Source organism: Thunnus maccoyii, chromosome 3, assembly GCF_910596095.1.
Source record: "Thunnus maccoyii chromosome 3, fThuMac1.1, whole genome shotgun sequence".
NCBI classification, from domain to species: domain Eukaryota; kingdom Metazoa; phylum Chordata; class Actinopteri; order Scombriformes; family Scombridae; genus Thunnus; species Thunnus maccoyii.
In genome coordinates this window covers 17,487,641-17,505,644 of record NC_056535.1, presented here as the reverse complement: position 1 = coordinate 17,505,644, position 18,004 = coordinate 17,487,641, and the positions used below count along the sequence as shown (strand labels likewise).

Here is an 18,004-nt window from a genome sequence, read left to right as displayed (position 1 = left end):
ACATCAAGATGCTGATTGGCCGACCACCTTTAGTTGATAAATGCTGCTTGATATTCAATATAAAATGACCCGTACTTAAGAGAAGTTGACATGTTTTTCCCCCCCCTGTATTTTCTTTAAAGGTATAGTCATCTAAAATAATAAATTATTACTAAAATCTGCATTTTTCTGACCTTGTACCAAGAACATCTTTAAATTCTGATCGTCTGAAGTAAACTGTACTCAGAAAACCGTCTGGTAAATTATCTCATTCACATTCATTAAATGTGATGATGCACTATAGTAGGACAGAGGGGAGATATCGAAACAAATCAAAGCAGGAAAAGAAAGCAAAATACTTTATTTGCTTTAAACCTTTAAAAAACATGCCTTTTAGTCCCACTTTATCGATATGAAATACAGTAATTAGAAGATGGAACTGGTCACATCTCCTGATACTTGATTCAAGTCACAGTATTATGATTTGTTTAAACATTTTCCTTTTTTGACGCCTGGGTTTTTATTTTTATTTTTACAGTCAGGCCGCTGCTTTTTCTACGTCTTTTAGAGATTCTGTCTCCAAGGTCAAGAATGAACTTTGAACCTCAGCTTTTAAAGTCCTTCTCAGTCACTTTGGTACATTTTTCAAATCATACTTAACGTTTGCAAAACAGTAACTGAATTTCTTGAAACAATTCGTACAAACAGCACCACACAATGAATTACCTGCAAAAGCCCGTAACTTGTTCAAAATCCTTAGTTTATCTCTCAAAAGTAAATTATATGAATGAAGATGTCACTGCCATCAGAATGACAAGTCCTTGTGTCATTGTTTACACACAAGTTAGTCAAAATGTTTCGCCATGTTGTCAATATAACAGTGTATACATATGTATACACTGTATAAGTATACATATGTATGTGTTACAGTACATGTACAGTATGTATCTGTATAAAGTATATTTACTGTATACTGCAAAAATCAAAATACTGTAATATAAAGCATTACAGTAAGTATACAGTATTACAGTACAGTGCACATTGTTGGATTACAAACCTGTTCTGTCTACAAAACGTTCGACTGATTGAGGAAACAGTTGTTCTCCCAACATTCAGCTGCACCTTTCGACACGCCTCAGCCATTGTAAGGCCCTGATTTAGAATATGGTCCACAATTGTGGCCCTTACTTCATCAGGAACGTGCCTTTGTCTTTGGCCTCTTCTACCTCTTCACTGTGTTGCACTCTGTCTATATAGGTTTGCTAATTGAAGGTTCATGAAATGCACCTCTGAGCTATTTCAGAGAACTGGTTGAACACTTCACACATTCTCCTTCATTAGTAAAAGTCAAGATTCACCTGAGAGATATTCACCAATTCAGGACACATTTACAAAAGAAAGTCTAATAGAAATGTAGATAAAAAATGCTTTACAGATGATTACAACTGGTTCAACCATTTTGCATGTAATGACTTATGCAATGAACTAATACTAATACTAGATGTTTTGGATGTTTTAAGACTGTTCAACAATCAGTATAATACATTTTGATCAACATGATATAAGCAATTGATAATGTAGCCACAAGCATCAAGCATCACAGCAAGAATTTGCATTTTCATGTAGAAATGCAAATGTTTTAACGGAAACAATGTAGTGAAGCACCAGTATGAATAACAACTGAGCTTCCAGCTGTGTGACTGTAGTTTGTCCACTAGGTGTCAGAGACACTCAGCATTTCAGCTGAGCTCCAAGTTTCACAACTGTTTTATAGTTTTTATCAAAGACTGCACCGCTTTGTATCCAGTCCATAAGCATTTATCTGTTTTTTCCATATTTATCCCTCTAACTGAGTAATGCTACTAGTAATTGTAATGTGTTTGGGCTAAAGTGCCTCTTATGATCCACTAGTGTACATTTCTAATTAAATTATACTTTCAGTTTTTACTGCTCCAGTTTTGAAACAGGGTCTGGTTGAAATGGACAAAACCATGAATTGATAAAACCAACAGGAAACAGAAGACATCAATTGTTGGATTACCTGAAAACAACAGGTGAACACAAATCCATTTAAACAGGTTTGATTTTATTCTAAAATTGTCCTCCTTTGGCAGAGTTTGGACCACCAATGAAAGAGCACCTTCAAGTCTCTCTTTGGGTTAAAACAAGGTCACTAAAAAACCTCAAATTTGAGGAATGTCTGCCAGTTAATGAGTAAACCCCCTTTTTTGGAGGTGAGTGGTGGATATATGTAAACATGTAGGCCATAGATTAAATATTGGTGGTTTGGGATAATGGGTCATACCACACAATCCTCAAGCTCTTTTGTCATCTGAAGTATTACACCCCACAGACATCTATATCTTTTATAAAACGGAAACACATCAGACTTTTAAAGCATATACAGTAAAATGCGACCGTCAGCAATACAACAACAACCAAGAAGTGTTTTGAAAGTTACAAAAAAATCTAATTAAATGACCTAACCTGGCTGTTTTGTCTAAATGTTTTTGTTTTCTGTTAATGAATGAAGCTTTTTAGGAAGTGACCATTTATCTCCAGTGTCAGGGTTTCTCTGTCAAATCCTCAGACCCCTAACAGAGCTGTTTTCCTCTCTCTCTCTCTCTCTCTCTCTCTCTCTCTCTCTCTCTCTCTCTCTCTCTCCCTCACACACACACACACACACACACACACACACACACACACACACACGCATATAGGTTTATGATAATGAGGAGCCTCAAGGCGCAGGGGGAGCAGGAGCCATTTTCACCATTCAAGCGGAGTTGCGCGGACGCAGCGGAGGTGTTACTGTTGTTGTTGCCGGCGTGTGTGAGTGTGAGTGTGTGTGTGTGAGAGAGAGAGAGAGGAGAGAGAGAGCAGCTCCGGACAAGGTTACTGCGGGTTTACCTTTTAAAACCAACCGGAGAGAAGTGCGCCCGCCGAGAGCATGGCTCCTCTGCAACAAAGAGAAACTCACAGACGGAAAGTTTAAAGGAATAAAGGAGCTGCAGAAATTCCCACTCCGACACCCAGCTGAACACAAACTGAGGAGCGATGCACTTCTTTAAATGGGATTTGTTGTTGATTTTCTGGTGGTGTAAACTGGTTTCGCTGGCGCAGTGTTACACCGTTCACATCAGTGAGGATGCGGGTCCAAGGACGGTGGTGGTCGGCGTGGAGCAGGATGCACGGTGTACTTTGGATCAGGTACTCGCTCCGAAATTCACTGAGCGGTTCCTGGAGACCGACGCGGCGGAGGGCATTGTGTTTGTTTCGGACTCGATAAAGTGCTCCGCGCTGCGCTCAAACCCCTTCACTGTGTACACCGTGGCGGACTGCACGGACTCTGCAGGTGCTGGCTCCGGCTACAGGCACCTCATCACCAGCCAGTACGACGTGCATGTTCACGGTAGGAACTGTTCAAACAAGCGTAAAAGAAAACCTGAGTGGGATATGGAGGTCCTCAGTTTGTTTGGCACCCACAGCCACCACCGCTCAGAGTGCCACCAGGCGGGCTCTGCTTTATTCCCAGTGGGGGGTCTGCTACCTGGAGCCCCGACCCGCTGCAGAGTCACCAACAGCCGTGACTTTTACTTCTATAAGGGGGAGTTGATTGTGTCTGAGACGTTGTGCTGGAGGCAGGACACACTCCTGGAGCTGGACCTGCTGTGTGATGTACTCACAGGAAATGGGTTGAAATCTAAAGTAAACCCCATCTCCATCCACTGGCGTGTGGGGCAGGGCCCCTTTAGGCAGGGCCACATAGAGAAGCTGTTAGAGAAGGCGTCTGAGTCAGATTCAGGGATTGTGAGCAGGAGGAGAAGAAGCATCAACAGCAGCCCCCAGTTTCAGCCCCCAATGTACCAAGTGTCTGTGGCAGAGAATAAGCCAGCTGGGACTCCTGTTGTTGTTTTGAAAGCAGTGGATGTGGACGAGGGGGAGGCAGGCAGGCTGGAGTATTTCATAGAAGCTCTTTTTGATAGCCGCTCCAACAGTCTTTTTGCTGTGGACCCGGCCAATGGTGCCGTGTCCACTGTGGAGGTGCTGGACCGGGAGACTAAAGACACACATGTGTTCCGTGTGACCGCAGTCGACCATGGCACGCCCCGACGTACAGCCATGGCCACCCTCACTATCACAGTCCGTGACACTAATGATCATGACCCTGTTTTTGAGCAGCAGGACTATAAGGAAAGCATCAGGGAGAATCTAGAAATAGGCTATGAGGTGTTAACTGTGAGGGCCACTGATGGGGACGCTCCAGTTAATGGTAACATCCTTTACCACATCCTCAACAGCAACGGGTCCAATGATGTATTTGAGATTGATTCAAGGTCTGGTGTAATCCGCACCAAAGGTCTGGTAGACAGAGAGGAAGTGGAAGCATATATGTTGTTAGTTGAGGCAAATGACCAAGGTCGTGACCCCGGGCCCCGCAGCGCCACGGCTACTGTTCACATAGTGGTAGAGGACGATAATGATAACGCCCCCCAGTTCAGTGAGAAGCGCTATGTGGTCCAGGTGCCAGAGGACATGGCGCCTAACACAGAGATCCTGCAGGTGACCGCCACAGATCAGGACAGAGGCAGCAACGCTATGGTTCACTTCAGCATCATGAGTGGAAACACCAGGGGACAGTTTTATATCGACGCTCAGACAGGTAAAATGGACCTGGTGAGTCACCTGGATTACGAGGCGAACAAAGAATACACTCTGAGAATCCGAGCTCAAGACGGAGGACGCCCTCCGCTGTCCAACATCAGCGGCCTGGTTACTGTGCAGGTGTTGGATGTTAATGACAACGCCCCCATTTTCGTCAGCACCCCATTCCAGGCCACAGTGCTGGAGAACGTGCCACTGGGCTACTCCATCATCCACATCCAAGCGGTGGATGCAGACTCCGGAGACAACTCCAGGCTGGAGTATCGACTCACTGAAACCACGCCACACTTCCCCTTCACCATCAACAACAGCACGGGGTGGATTGTAGTAGCAGCCGAGCTGGACAGGGAGAGTGTAGATTTTTACAACTTTGGAGTTGAGGCCCGAGATCACGGCTACCCTGTCATGTCCTCTTCAGCCAGCATTAGTATGACTATTCTAGACGTCAACGACAACAACCCAGAGTTCACTCAGAAGGTGTATTACATGCGACTGAATGAGGATGCAGCCGTGGGGACCAGCGTGGTGACGGTGTCAGCTGTGGACCAGGACAGTAACAGTGTGGTGACGTATCAGATATCCAGCGGAAACACCCGCAACAGATTCTCCATCACTAGTCAGAGCGGAGGGGGGCTCATTACCTTGGCGCTGCCTTTAGACTACAAACTCGAGCGCCAGTATGTCCTCACTGTCACTGCAAGTGACGGCACACGCTTTGACACTGCCAAGGTGTTTGTTAACGTCACAGATGCCAACACACACCGGCCCGTGTTTCAGAGCTCACATTACACCGTCAACATTAATGAGGACAGGCCGGTGGGCACCACTGTTGTGGTTATAAGCGCCACAGATGAGGATACAGGTGAGAACGCCCGCATCACCTACTTCATGGATGACAGCATCCCTCAGTTTGACATCGACACTGATACAGGCGCCGTCACCACACAGATGGAGCTGGACTACGAGGACCAGGTTTCCTATACGCTCGCCATCACTGCTCGGGATAACGGCATCCCGCAGAAGTCTGACACCACCTATCTGGAGATTCTGGTGAACGACGTGAACGACAACTCCCCCCGCTTCCTCAGAGACCACTATGTGGGGTCTGTGATGGAGGACGTGCCGGTGTTCACCAGCGTGGTCCAGGTTTCCGCCACCGATCGAGACGCTGGGCTCAACGGTCGTGTCTTCTACACCTTCCAGGGCGGGGAGGACGGCGATGGAGACTTCATCATTGAATCCACCTCTGGTATTGTTCGCACGCTGCGCAGACTAGACAGAGAAAATGTGCCTGTTTACAGCCTGCAGGCCTTTGCTGTAGACAAAGGTGTTCCTGCTCTGAAAACACCAATAAACATTCAAGTAACAATCCTGGATGTGAACGACAACCCACCTGTGTTTGAGAAAGATGAGTTTGACATCATGGTGGAAGAAAACAGCCCCATAGGTGTTGTGGTTGCACATATATCAGCCACAGATCCAGATGAAGGCAGTAATGCACAGATTATGTACCAGATAGTGGAGGGAAACATCCCAGAGGTGTTCCAGCTGGACATCTTCTCTGGAGAGCTGACAGCATTAATAGACCTGGACTATGAGATGAGGTCTGAGTATGTTATCGTGGTCCAGGCCACCTCTGCCCCTCTGGTCAGCCGCGCCACAGTCCATCTCAAACTTGTCGACAAGAACGACAACATGCCCGTGCTCAAAAACTTCCAGATCATCTTTAACAACTACGTGACCGACAAATCGAGCAGCTTCCCCACCGGAGTGATTGGCCGCATCCCCGCCCACGACCCCGACGTCTCGGATCAGCTCCACTACAGCTTCGAGATGGGCAACGAGCTGAACTTAGTCCTCCTGAACCAAACAACGGGAGAGATCCAGCTGAGCCAGGCCCTGGATAACAACCGGCCCCTGGAGGCCTCCATGAGGATCTCAGTGTCAGGTGAGACTGTTAGATAACTCTCTGTAATTGAAGACTGAACCCAGTGAGTGAAAAACTGCAGTGAGGGGAGTCCAGATTCACTGAGGTGTACTCCTGCTCCATTTCCATTAACATGTCCTGTCTCTTCATTTACATTTTCACTTCACTTCACCGGATAATGGAAGTGATGATGACTTAAGTATGTCTTTCCTGGCTTCAGTATTCCAGAGTGATTTCCTTGTAATAGAAATATTCATGAAGGAGGATTAACATTCACTGCAGGATATTTTGTAAGCCACTTCCTTTAAAAAAAAAAAAAGATGCATTTAGGCATTCACATTCTGCATTGGATTTACATCAGTGAGGTAAATTGTTTCATTTGTTTACTGAAGAAGAGATTCTGTAATTTTTGGACCCTCATTAAGGCGCTCGTTTGTTTGTACCAGGCTGATTTAGATCCGTCTATTGTCGAGATTTAAATAGCTGTTTGTCTGAGCACGTCTGTATCCTGTGGGATCCACACTCCAGTGGGCAGACTGATCCTGCCCCATAATTGCCCATCATACCCCCCCCCCTCTGATATACAATGAAAGACCTAATTCAATTATGGACTGTTTCTAGAGCTTGAAAAGTTGATATCGTTTAAGTGTTGTATTGTTTGACTGGCTTGTTTTTCTGGCTCTAATTTGTCAGAGAGGTTGAAATTTAATAGTTGTCAGTGTTCCCAGCTCAAGAGTGTTGAAGGATGCTGGTTTGTTGGTGTTTTTAAAGGTAACAGTTGAGTTGTGGGTCACTGTGGGTAAGAAGGCTGATGTACTGTAGGCCTAAAACAAGCCCGATACCTGTTTATTGCTCATAATTACTGCTGGTGTTGTCTTCACTAACCTGCATGTCTTAAACTGCCTCTGTTCCCCACACCTCCAATTTTGCATGCCTGCACAAATTACAGTTTTATTTGCTCCAGAAATGTGGCTGAACTTGATTTGCACCCACAGAGAGTGGGAATGTGTTGTTACCCTCTGTAGGAGCTTATTTGACGCAGTGTGATCTGCTGTAAATCTGCCTTTTCTTTGACCTTGGCACAACCTAAGAGAGAGAGAAACAGTACTGGGGACGTCATTAAGAGATTGGACATCAAGGTTAAAGATGAAAGCTGATACTTAACAAGAACAGTGAGAAATTAGGGCTGGTGGGAATCTTGGGATTCTTTGATTTGACTGAATGAGATGATGAAAGTGTAGATTCAGCGATTAAATGGCATTAAGTGCTTTCCTATTTGTTCATGACTTGGTAGTGAATAGCAAATACTGTATGGTTAGCGTGGGTAGTCGTTATAATGGATTGGAGCTGTGCTTTGCCTCTCTGGAGAACAATAGTGAGCTGTCGATTGAGGGGCAGGCGCTAGAGCTCATACCAGGCTGTGGTTGGGGGCAACAGCTGTGACTCCACCAAGGACCAATTAGAGACCGTGTCTCCCCGCGCGTCCCGCACCTGCTGGGGTATATGTGTCAGCACCCCTGCAGGAGACAGGGAGAGATAGAGGGAGGCAGAAGGGGCAGAGGAGGGGGGAAGGGTGGAGGGTTAAGTTGTGGTTGTGTAAACTGGGAACATGTTGGATAGTACAGTAGTACTGTAAGAGAGAGGGAAAGTCATTAGACAACGACTGTTGGAGGAGGAGATGGGGCAGGAAGATGAGCTCCTCCTATAGATGCTGCTGACCCCAATTTTCAAAGGCTTCTCCCTCCAGGGACCTCCCAAGTCTTCCCATTATCTCTCTCTTTATTCTGCCGTTTAAGAGGCCCCTTATGATGGACGATTTTTGATGGGCTCTTTTGTATGTTGTTGGACTGTGATTAACATCATTTTTGAGCACTGCTCTTCACAGTGAAATGGATGTAATGGTTCAAATGTAGCTTCATTTTCCTTTAAATTTTTGAGTGTTTCCTAGACACAATAGCTTTGGGAAGGTAACCTTTAAATAGTAATCCACAGATTATGATGATCTTCTTAAAGTTGAATTCAGTAATATAATCCACTGCATCGTCTCGACTCCCTGATGTACAGTATTTACTTTTCAGTTAAAATTTGATTTCACTTTGGCTTTAAAATTTTTCTATTATCATCCCATATTTGCACAAGTTAAGTAACTAATTTTTAGTGTATTTAAATTTACCATTTTTGTAATCACTTTTCAACAAAACAAAATATGAAATCTGTAATAATCCCTTCAGTAATCCCCATTCACTATAATACTGTATCATCATATTTAACATGTGTTATTGTGCCTGATAGTTTATTAAGGGGACCATGGAGGTGTCTGAAGGGGTCATAAAACAAATTATATACAAATACTTAAAACAGATAATCAAAATTATGAACATGTACATTTTAAATGCTTAATTATATCTATTTTTAAAGAGATGGCTGTCGGAATATTGACAGTCTGTCAGTGATATGAGTGTCTGTATTAACTGGCATATTTCACTTGAATTTCATGTTATGTGCTTCACATGTAATTCACATCAGTTAAGATCAACACATCCTCATAATTAAATGACAGTATAGGTCTAAAATAAACCTAGAGTATCCATATTATAAAAGTGGTTTATACTTGCTTAAAGTTACACAACCTTTGTCATCATGACAACAGACACCACAATGTTATGGTTTTCAAAGAATGTCCTGACCTGTGGTTGGAAACAGGAAGTGAACAGTGGTCTCCTGTAGCAAAGTTTGCTTTTTGCCATCTAACTATCTAAACATCCACCCAACCCACCACCTCCTAATATTCATCTCATCAAGTCACCTTATATTGACATCACCTGAGCCGCATCACTTCCCCAGGTCATAATTACTACAGCCGTAGATTACGTAAATGTACCTATAGGTCATTTTTGCCTATATCATCGTTTTCTTGTGAGGATGAGCTGGGTATTCCTTCAGAATACTTTATAATACTCAACAAAATCCTCCTTGTCTTTAGATTTTTATGCTTGATCTGTTTCTACAACATATACTGTATAATCAGAATCTACAAGATTTAGTATTTCATCGAATACACCATAAAGATAATGGCTAAACATTATGACCTCCCCCCATCCCCCACAGAAAACATACAAAGTAATGTAACCACACAAAAGCATAATAAATTACCTATGAAGAATTCAGAAGATGGAATAAAGGACTTGGAATAACAGTTACTTTTACAGTCAGGATTGAAAATCTACTTACTAAAATGTGGTCAAGTGGGTTTAACAAGCTCTTCGTTTCTTCCTGATTTGGTCACAAAAACCCCCAGAACCTTTGGAAAATCTTTGCAACGTGGCATGTTGACAAATATTAACGTTGTTAGAAGAAGATAATTAGATATAAATACATTTTTGCTTCAAATAAGCTCAATAATTGGACTAATCTTCTCAACACAGAATATTGCTCATTGCGATTCACGCTGGCACTGTAATCATTCAAAACTCTAAGCAGGTACTTAAAAGCACATCTAACAATCACACAACCCAGCGATCCAGCTGCCTTGCTGTGTATTAGCTGTGTGCATTGGCATAAATTAGTAATTATAACTATTAAATTATGTCAGTCAGTTATGGAGTCAGATTTACAGCAGTGATGTGTGGGTGTTGGGCCTACCTTCATGCTAAATGTGAAGAAGGAGACAAATAAACTCACTTTAGGGTGATGTCTGAATTAATTGGATTCAGAATTGGTAGGATTTGTTGAGTTCCTCCTTATATTTCTGCCATGTTGAATACAAAACCGATATGTGACGATTGTTCTTGTCATGCGTCACTTCTGTATGATGACAAGAATTCTGCTCACACCGCGAGGTGAGAGGCTGGATGTCGTTTGTGGGATTAGATTTGCTGCATCTGTATCCTGGGATCTGTCAGACCTGTGTTGACACACTGAGGGGCTGATCTACTCTTCCCAGGCAAGCGTGAGCCTGCATAAATAGGTGTTTGCGTTCGATGGCAGATTTTTTTTCCCCCCCTGCTTTTCTTTCATCCTTAAGCATGGTTAATTTTCTTATAGAAAGCATAGCCAATCCTTCATTATCCCCTCATTTCTAAACGTGCTATTTCACTGGGTGCTTTGAACGTGAGGTCGATTTGTTGTGTCATTTTTGTAGCTGTGTCAGTCCCATGTACGTTAATTACACTATGAAGTGACTCTGTAGAAGTGACAAAGTTAGTTTAAACCCCCCAGTGTTGCAAATACATGAAGCATACATTATCCTCACTGTGCAATCGGGACACTTTGCCCTTTGTTTTAATCAAATTCTGAGCCTGAGCCAATTTCGTGCCCCCCATGCTCACTTTGAAACTGCCAATGCAGAGATTTAACAGACAAACACGCCTCCGCAACTAATGATGTCAGTTTGATTCAGCTCACATCACACTGCAGGTTGCACAGATGCTTAAATTACATGGTGGACAGCAGATATGCTCTCTCTCTCTGGTCACTGACGGCAGAGAGACCCTTTTAAGTTTCAAGTGTAAGACTGAAGTGGATGTGAATGCTCCAAGGTTAAAGTGCTTTACTGTCGAACTTGTCTGAGCCAAACCTGTTGGCATTCAGCCCAACTAGCTGCAGCGGACAAGTTTTTTTGTTTCTTATATATCTTATCTATATTTCTTATGTTTTTTAAGGCTCCCTTGCCCTGCTCTTCGCTATCCTTGCATAAGATAAAGCCGCAGGACTGGAATTTTAATGGAGGAGACTCTCTGTGCTGCCACATACTGTTTAAGTAAAAGCCAATGTAATTTCATTATAATCTATTAAAATTGTAAGCTGTCTGTGGAGAGACTTTCTCAGGGGTTTGTCTCATCAAGACTGTAACACTAGCCCATCAAGCTGCTCAAATCTGCTACATTACGTGTGTGTGTGTGTGTGTGTGTGCATGTGGCCTCCAACAGCTGGACCGCTCTGATTACTTTTCTCCTCTCCATCATATAATTATTTCACTCATGTGGAGCGCACCTTGGATTTTCTTCTGTGTTCTTTATGGTTGATGAATTTCTGTTTGCCGTATGGTTGATTCACAGGATTGAAAGCCCGTGTTTTTGCGTGACCGGAGTCATCCGTAATGCGCTCCTTTTCATTCTTCGAGGCCCGCTTGCCTCCCTGGACGGCGTTAGTCACACTCGCAGGCTTGCATGGAATGTTTGTAGCACTGTTTCTCTTCTTTTTTCTTTTCCCTTTAACATCACCTATCACCTTGATCCTGTTTCTCTTTCCCTCTTTTTGTTTGCCTGTCACCATTCCCCATTTTTCTCCTATCTGCCCGGGTCTATGGCTCTCACCCTTGCAACCTCCACTGTTCCCTCCCATCATTTCAAGCTCCTCCACCCTCCCTCTTTACCCCCCCCTCCCCTTTCTCTCCGTCTCTCCCTCCTTTGACTGTTGTCCCCCCCCCCCTCTCTCTCCCCTGTGAAAGGAAGAATGCCTAAGAGAAATGCTTTGTTAAGCACCCAGTTGTCATGGTGAGCCCAGCAATGCCTGAGAAATTCCTTGTGGGTGGGGACGAGGGGTAAGGTCCCTTTTGTGGAGCGAAGATGGGGGGGAGGGGAGGCACATAAAGTTCTAAAGAGCAACTGTCCCCCCTCTCCCTCTTTCCAGTGAAGCATGTAAGGCTTTCTTTGGACCTGTAGTGCTCCGGGACACGGTGACCTGTCCTGGCGGCTGCAAGCATTTTTATAGGACACGCAGCCGACACCTGACAGCAGATATAAACTTTCCATCTGCTGTGTTTTTGTAATGTCTATTCTTGCATGTGACAGACTTCAGGGGCCTCTCTCTCTTCTAAAAGCACCTGAGAGTTTAAAACTCACGGTGATATGATAGTGTCGTCCTTAAGCTCTTTGATTTTTGACACAGATGCGCTCAGACGGTATCCGGTTTCTTGCTGCCGGCTTGTTTCTCAACAGCAGACCATCCTCTGTGGGCCTCACTTCTCTATGCTTGGGTTGCATTGAAGGTCCGGAGGAGTTGAGGTGGGGTGAGGGTGTGGGTGTGGGTGAAGAAGAGAGAGGTGGGGTGGGGGGGGATGACATCATCTGTGTGTTAGGAGGGGAAATCATGTTTGGGATTAAGGCTGGTGCATCGCTGGGGTCGTGAGGCATATATCTCAGCGTTGTCCTGCATTGTCCTCGCTATCCCAGCAGACAATGGGAGTGGGCTCCGTCTGGAGGCTGCACCCCTCTGTCTTTGTGTCCACTTGTTTGGCCCAGTGCTGCTGTCTTCAGGAAAGCCTCACCGGGCCTGTTATTCATCCATGAATTACCCTGTTTACTGTACGGTCTGATGCTGACACTTTTTGAAAAATGTTCCCTTCAGCGAGTCACTGATTGAGCACTTATAACGAAAGCTGTACAATAAACAAAGTGTGTTTCTCTTCTTATGTGTAGCAATAATACTTCCAAACCTCCACTGGAGAGAAGAAATCATTACAAGTAAATGCTTCTTACATTCTTAACATGACAGATTATGTTTATTTAACAGGCCGTTACCTTTACACTACGTTGCGCTTGTTTAATGTCGAACCAGACTGAGATTTCACAGTGACCTGGTTTTACTCAGATTCAAGATTAACTTTATCGTCACAAAGAGTGGAAATTTGTCTTGGGTTCTTCACTCATGCTGCAGCCATAAAAAGACAACATTTCACTTATCATATCTCATACACAAGGGTAAGAGGTGTGACCGGTAGAGGTAGCGAACCTTGATGTGCAGGAGTTTGAAATGTTTAATAGCTGTCTAATGTATATTAATAGTGACAGGAGGGCGTCAGGCTAACTAAACAGATGGTTTCCTCGTGAGCTCCTACAGCAGTGTGATTGTGCTTTCGCAGTTTGATGGCACTGTGTGATTAAGAGTGATGTAGATTGATTCTTTTTCAGTTTTTTAAAAAAAAAATGTAACACAGTTTGTTTTCCAGTTTGTAAATTACTTGTTCAAAAACTGAATTAGCAGGAAAAGTTAGACGTAATAGCCCTTTCAGTTGTTGCCTGCTCCGTTTTAAAGCTTCCCAATAAACTTTGTCATTGTGCTGCTGGATGCTCAGGATCCAATATCTATCAAATGACCATTTGTACGTGTGAATAACGGCCTCATGCTTGGTCACGTCCCTGCATGCTAATGTCTCTTTACCATTGCGCTGGCAGCAGTTTTCCTCTGATATGCAAATGTTCTGATTGGAAGAGTTCAGATCCTTTTCTGTGGCTCTAAAGCTGCTTCACCATAGAGGAAGAATCTGTGGAATGCCCTCCTCTTCTTCTTCTTCTTCTGGTTTTCAGATGCAGCAGAAAAGTGTCATCAGGGGATGCTGTGGCAGGGTCCACAAATGAGTACGAATGGCCTTTCTCCGAGATAGCCAGCTTTGTGGGTCAGCTTTCCTCTTGAATGGAGAAATAAGGAGAGGAGGGATTTTGTGGTTTTGCTCTGACTCCTTTTGGATTGAAATCCTTGGGTTGACATTGAGCTGCACAAGCAGTTTTCGGTATTGACTTCACAGGCACCGTAGGAATTAGGTGTTGTGTTACGGTTATCATTACAGCTGATCTCTGTTCTTTTTTCTTTTTTTCTAACTACTTAAGTTTAATTGCTCTGCAGAGGAAAACAGCAGTTACAGTGCTGCATTATTTCAAAAACAAGGTCAGAGACATATGAATATTGATTTGAACATGTATTTTGTTTTCTGTTCTAAAATTAAAGACCAGAACAGACGTACACGTGTACACAGTAGAAGGTGTTAATGGCACATAATGATGCTGAGTGTAATTTGCGTTGCCTGATTTAACAGCTTTAACATTGCTCAAATACAGATATAGATAACAGCAAATCTGCTGCGTGGGAGTCTGAACATGCTGTCCACTCCCTCCTCTGAGAGTGAGATTTGCAAGTGGGTTTTCTGTTATACATGAACTGTTGGTGTTCAGATGAACTACTGTAGTTCAGCCTACAACTGAACCAGCAAAACAGAGACCTTTTCTCCTTCTAGTCATCCTGATGGAGGTGAGAAGCTTATTGTATATCCCAAATAAATGACTTCATCTGCTGTTGTCTCCGCACTCTGAAAGATTCCTCCCCAAGCTGCGGTTGTTCAAGAATGTTTTTGGTGATTAGAGAAGCTTTAACGTTGTCCCAGCCCTCACAGCATGTTTAAACCTCCAAGCTACTAATTTCCACCTTGACTTCTAAGCTTGGCAATATAGTGCTCAACCAAACATGTTCAGTTTTTGCTAGCAGAACAGGTAGATTTTAAACACTCAGTGACATAAAAAAAAATACATATATGAAGTTTAAATCCTGTGTTGCTGTGTTGATTGTTCCTTTATCTCTTGTTTTTGCTAAATATTTGTCCAAAACATCAGTTTTGAGTGTTTTATGCAAAATGCCTCTTTTCTTTTAAACCTTTATTATATTTTGATGACTCATCTTGAGGGACAAATACTTGCATTTATACAATCAACTATGATTTTTGGATAACTTGCTAAACCCTCCCATCATATAAACCCACACTTGACTGTTAGCGTGTGGGAACGATATCATAGCAGGTGTGTGTTTGGATTTAAGAGGGTAAAAATGTAGTTTACATTTATTTATGACCAATCCAGTCATATCTGAAGGATTTGATTTAAATCCCTCACTTTTATACCATTATACCATTTTATATATACAACATGTTTCTGTTTCCCTCTGAAATGTGTGACATTACATAAGATAAAGATGCTCAAACTGTAGTTTCACTGTGTCTTTAAGAAGTCAGAGGGCAAACATTGCTGTGGCGATTGATCCCTGCTCCTCATTGTAGAGCTTTTTTTTATTACTGACGGCTGCTGTGAGCTGCTGTAGGCTGATGGAGGCCTGGCAGGAGTCATTGGAGTATTTTATTCAGAGCGTGATGGTGGTGGTGGTGGGGTGTCAGCTTCGGCCGTTGCGTGTCTAGTGGGGGGTCAGGAAGAGGGGACAAGGGGGGCTGAGGGTGGGGGGGTTTAGGGGTAATGAGATGAAAAACCTGTCCCTCCCTTTGCACCGCATAGCCTCCACCCCCCAACCAGTCATCAGTCTTCATTCAGGCAGCAGTTGAGTGTCGAGTGTGTTTCACCTCTCAGTCCTGCTTAATTCAAGCAGGCCGCTCCTCAGCCACATTTTACTTGATGCTAAAGAGTGAGCTGCGTCCCTCTTGATCGCCAGGACTTGAGATTCCAGCTTTTGATTTAAATCGACACCAAGCAGAGTGCACTTAATGAAGGAGACACCTGATAAGTTTGATCTAAAAGATATTATACTACTTTAAACACTGCCAGAGCACCAAGCCACAGAACTGTAGCGTCATGATAAACTTCTGCTCCCTCGGTCATTTAACCCACATCAGCCCTCATTAGTGTCTGCTCAGGACAGCATTTTTCTCTCCTTTACTCGAGTGTTAATTGAACCTCAGCGTGCTGACTGGTATGAAGGTCAGGATTAGGCCTGTCGTCCTGCTGTGTGCTTTGTGTTCTTGTTCGTCCACATGCTGGAAAAAAAAACACTCTCAAGTCCATTCCCATGAAGATCTCAAGGCACCAGAAGCCAGAACGGAAAAAAAGACTCTTAAAAGAATAACTTTGTTCTTTCAGTTTGGCATCTGAGTACATTTGTAATCATATTTTGGCATTTTCTCAGTGATGCTCCATAGCTACACCGCTAGCTAAAAATACACAAGCAGCACCTCTTTTGTTTTTAAGATTTAGTGAGTTGTGGCTCCAGTTGTCTTCTGTACTTTTAAACTAAATAGACAGAAAAGCCTCGTCTGATTTCACTCCTGACAGGGTTGACAGTTAAGTGTTGACAGGTCCCAGCAGCTGTGAGATTTAGTCTCAAACTGGCCATAAACAGGTTGAGGTGGTGACACAACTGAGCTGCTGATCTCTGACTCTGGAGGGCCAAAGCTTCAAAAAGGACAAGTAAAACATAATAGATTAGTCAGGGTCACACACACATGCAGCAGTAATTAATTTATGTGATTACAGGCTGTTCAAGGACAGAGTATTTAATTCTAATTAAACTGTGTCCTGTTATTGGCCCCACAGGGTCTGTGCTCTCAGGTCAAGGCTCTGTGGTTTGTTTGATGGGTGTGCGGCAGACATGTGTGTCTCTTTGTGACCTTGTGTGGACTCGCCGGTGTCTTTTTTTTATCAGCAATATGCAAACATGACACTTTTGACAGTAATTTCACACTGAAGTAGCTTGTAAACATTGTTTTTAATGTTAATACTGACCACAAAGGCCTGGCTGTTCTTCCAGTTTCATAGCCGGCGTCTTATTTATTTATGCTGCTAAAAAAAAGTGACATTTTGGAGTAAACATATCTTTGCTCCTGCTCAGAAACATGAAAATAAAAGCTATTTGTCTCCTAAATTGGTTAAGAGTAAATTAGATGGCTGCAGTACAGAGTCAGAGGTGAGACATGTGATCACTTGCGAGCTGCTTTTAAACACTTTTACATTAATTCTCTTGATGAATGTGTCTTATTCTTCAGACTCAACAAAGATTTTTTGTTGGCTCTTACTGGTCCTCTTGAGTGTAATTTTTAGAAGCTCGATAAATACAGGCCCTGATCTCGCTGTTCCGTTCCAAGTAAACAACCAAACAGAAATAAACATTCAGTGTACTTATTTTCAAACCATAAACTCATTAAAAGCTTGTAAGTTTGTGGAGCGGCTCGCTGGTCGGAGCTGTAAAGGCTGTGAACTGTAAAGACATCCAAAGGCCTTATCCCTCCAAAGAGATTTTTAATTTATGATCCCCCTATTGATCTTGGAAATGGGACCCCAGATTTGCGCTCTTTGATGTACTGAGTACTCGGTGCGTGCTGCACATACTGTAGAGTACTGATGCTGAACAACTAAGACAGGCTCTGCTCAACCTCATTACCTTCTTACCCGGAGGTTCCCCTCAACATGACACACTTCCAGCTGCCTCTGAGGGAGGATCTGCCTCTCTGGATCACAGAATCAACGCGTTTTTTCTTTGAGTGCGGCTTCTTCTTTGCGTAGCACCGTTAGACGTGTGATGAATGGCTGCTTGAAAGAGCAGTTTGAGTGTGATTATTTATCAGCTCTCCACTGTCATGATGATAAATGGTATTTTTATAATGTCTCTAATGTGTTTCCCCCTCTCTACAATAACTAGAAGCTGCTTTCATTTGCTCAGTGTTTAACCTGTGCATTAGAAAGAGAAGCAGCCAGGTTTATGGCCTGTGAGCAGCCGCCCTGCTGAAGTACCTCTGAGCAAGAGTCGCTAGCAGCTCTGATAATGAAATGATGTGAATATCATCTGAATTTTAACGCTTGTGTGACACCAAATTAGTTTGTTTACATTTGGTAAAGCTGTTAAAAGTTTGGAGTCTGTAGTTTTAGATTGTGGCTTTTCATAAGT

At 43.3% G+C, this 18,004-nt stretch overlaps 1 protein-coding gene across 1 annotated transcript in view; it reads left to right on the top strand.

Moving 5' to 3' along the window:
* Positions 1-2,713: 2,713 nt before the first annotated feature.
* The window catches only part of celsr2 (cadherin, EGF LAG seven-pass G-type receptor 2), a 61,696-nt gene continuing 46,405 nt past the window's right edge, over positions 2,714-18,004 (top strand). Inside the window, exon 1 of the mRNA XM_042406006.1 lies at positions 2,714-6,592. Coding sequence (XP_042261940.1) covers positions 3,037-6,592 — 3,556 coding nt within the window. The 5' untranslated portion in view covers positions 2,714-3,036. The remainder of the gene's footprint in view (positions 6,593-18,004) is intronic.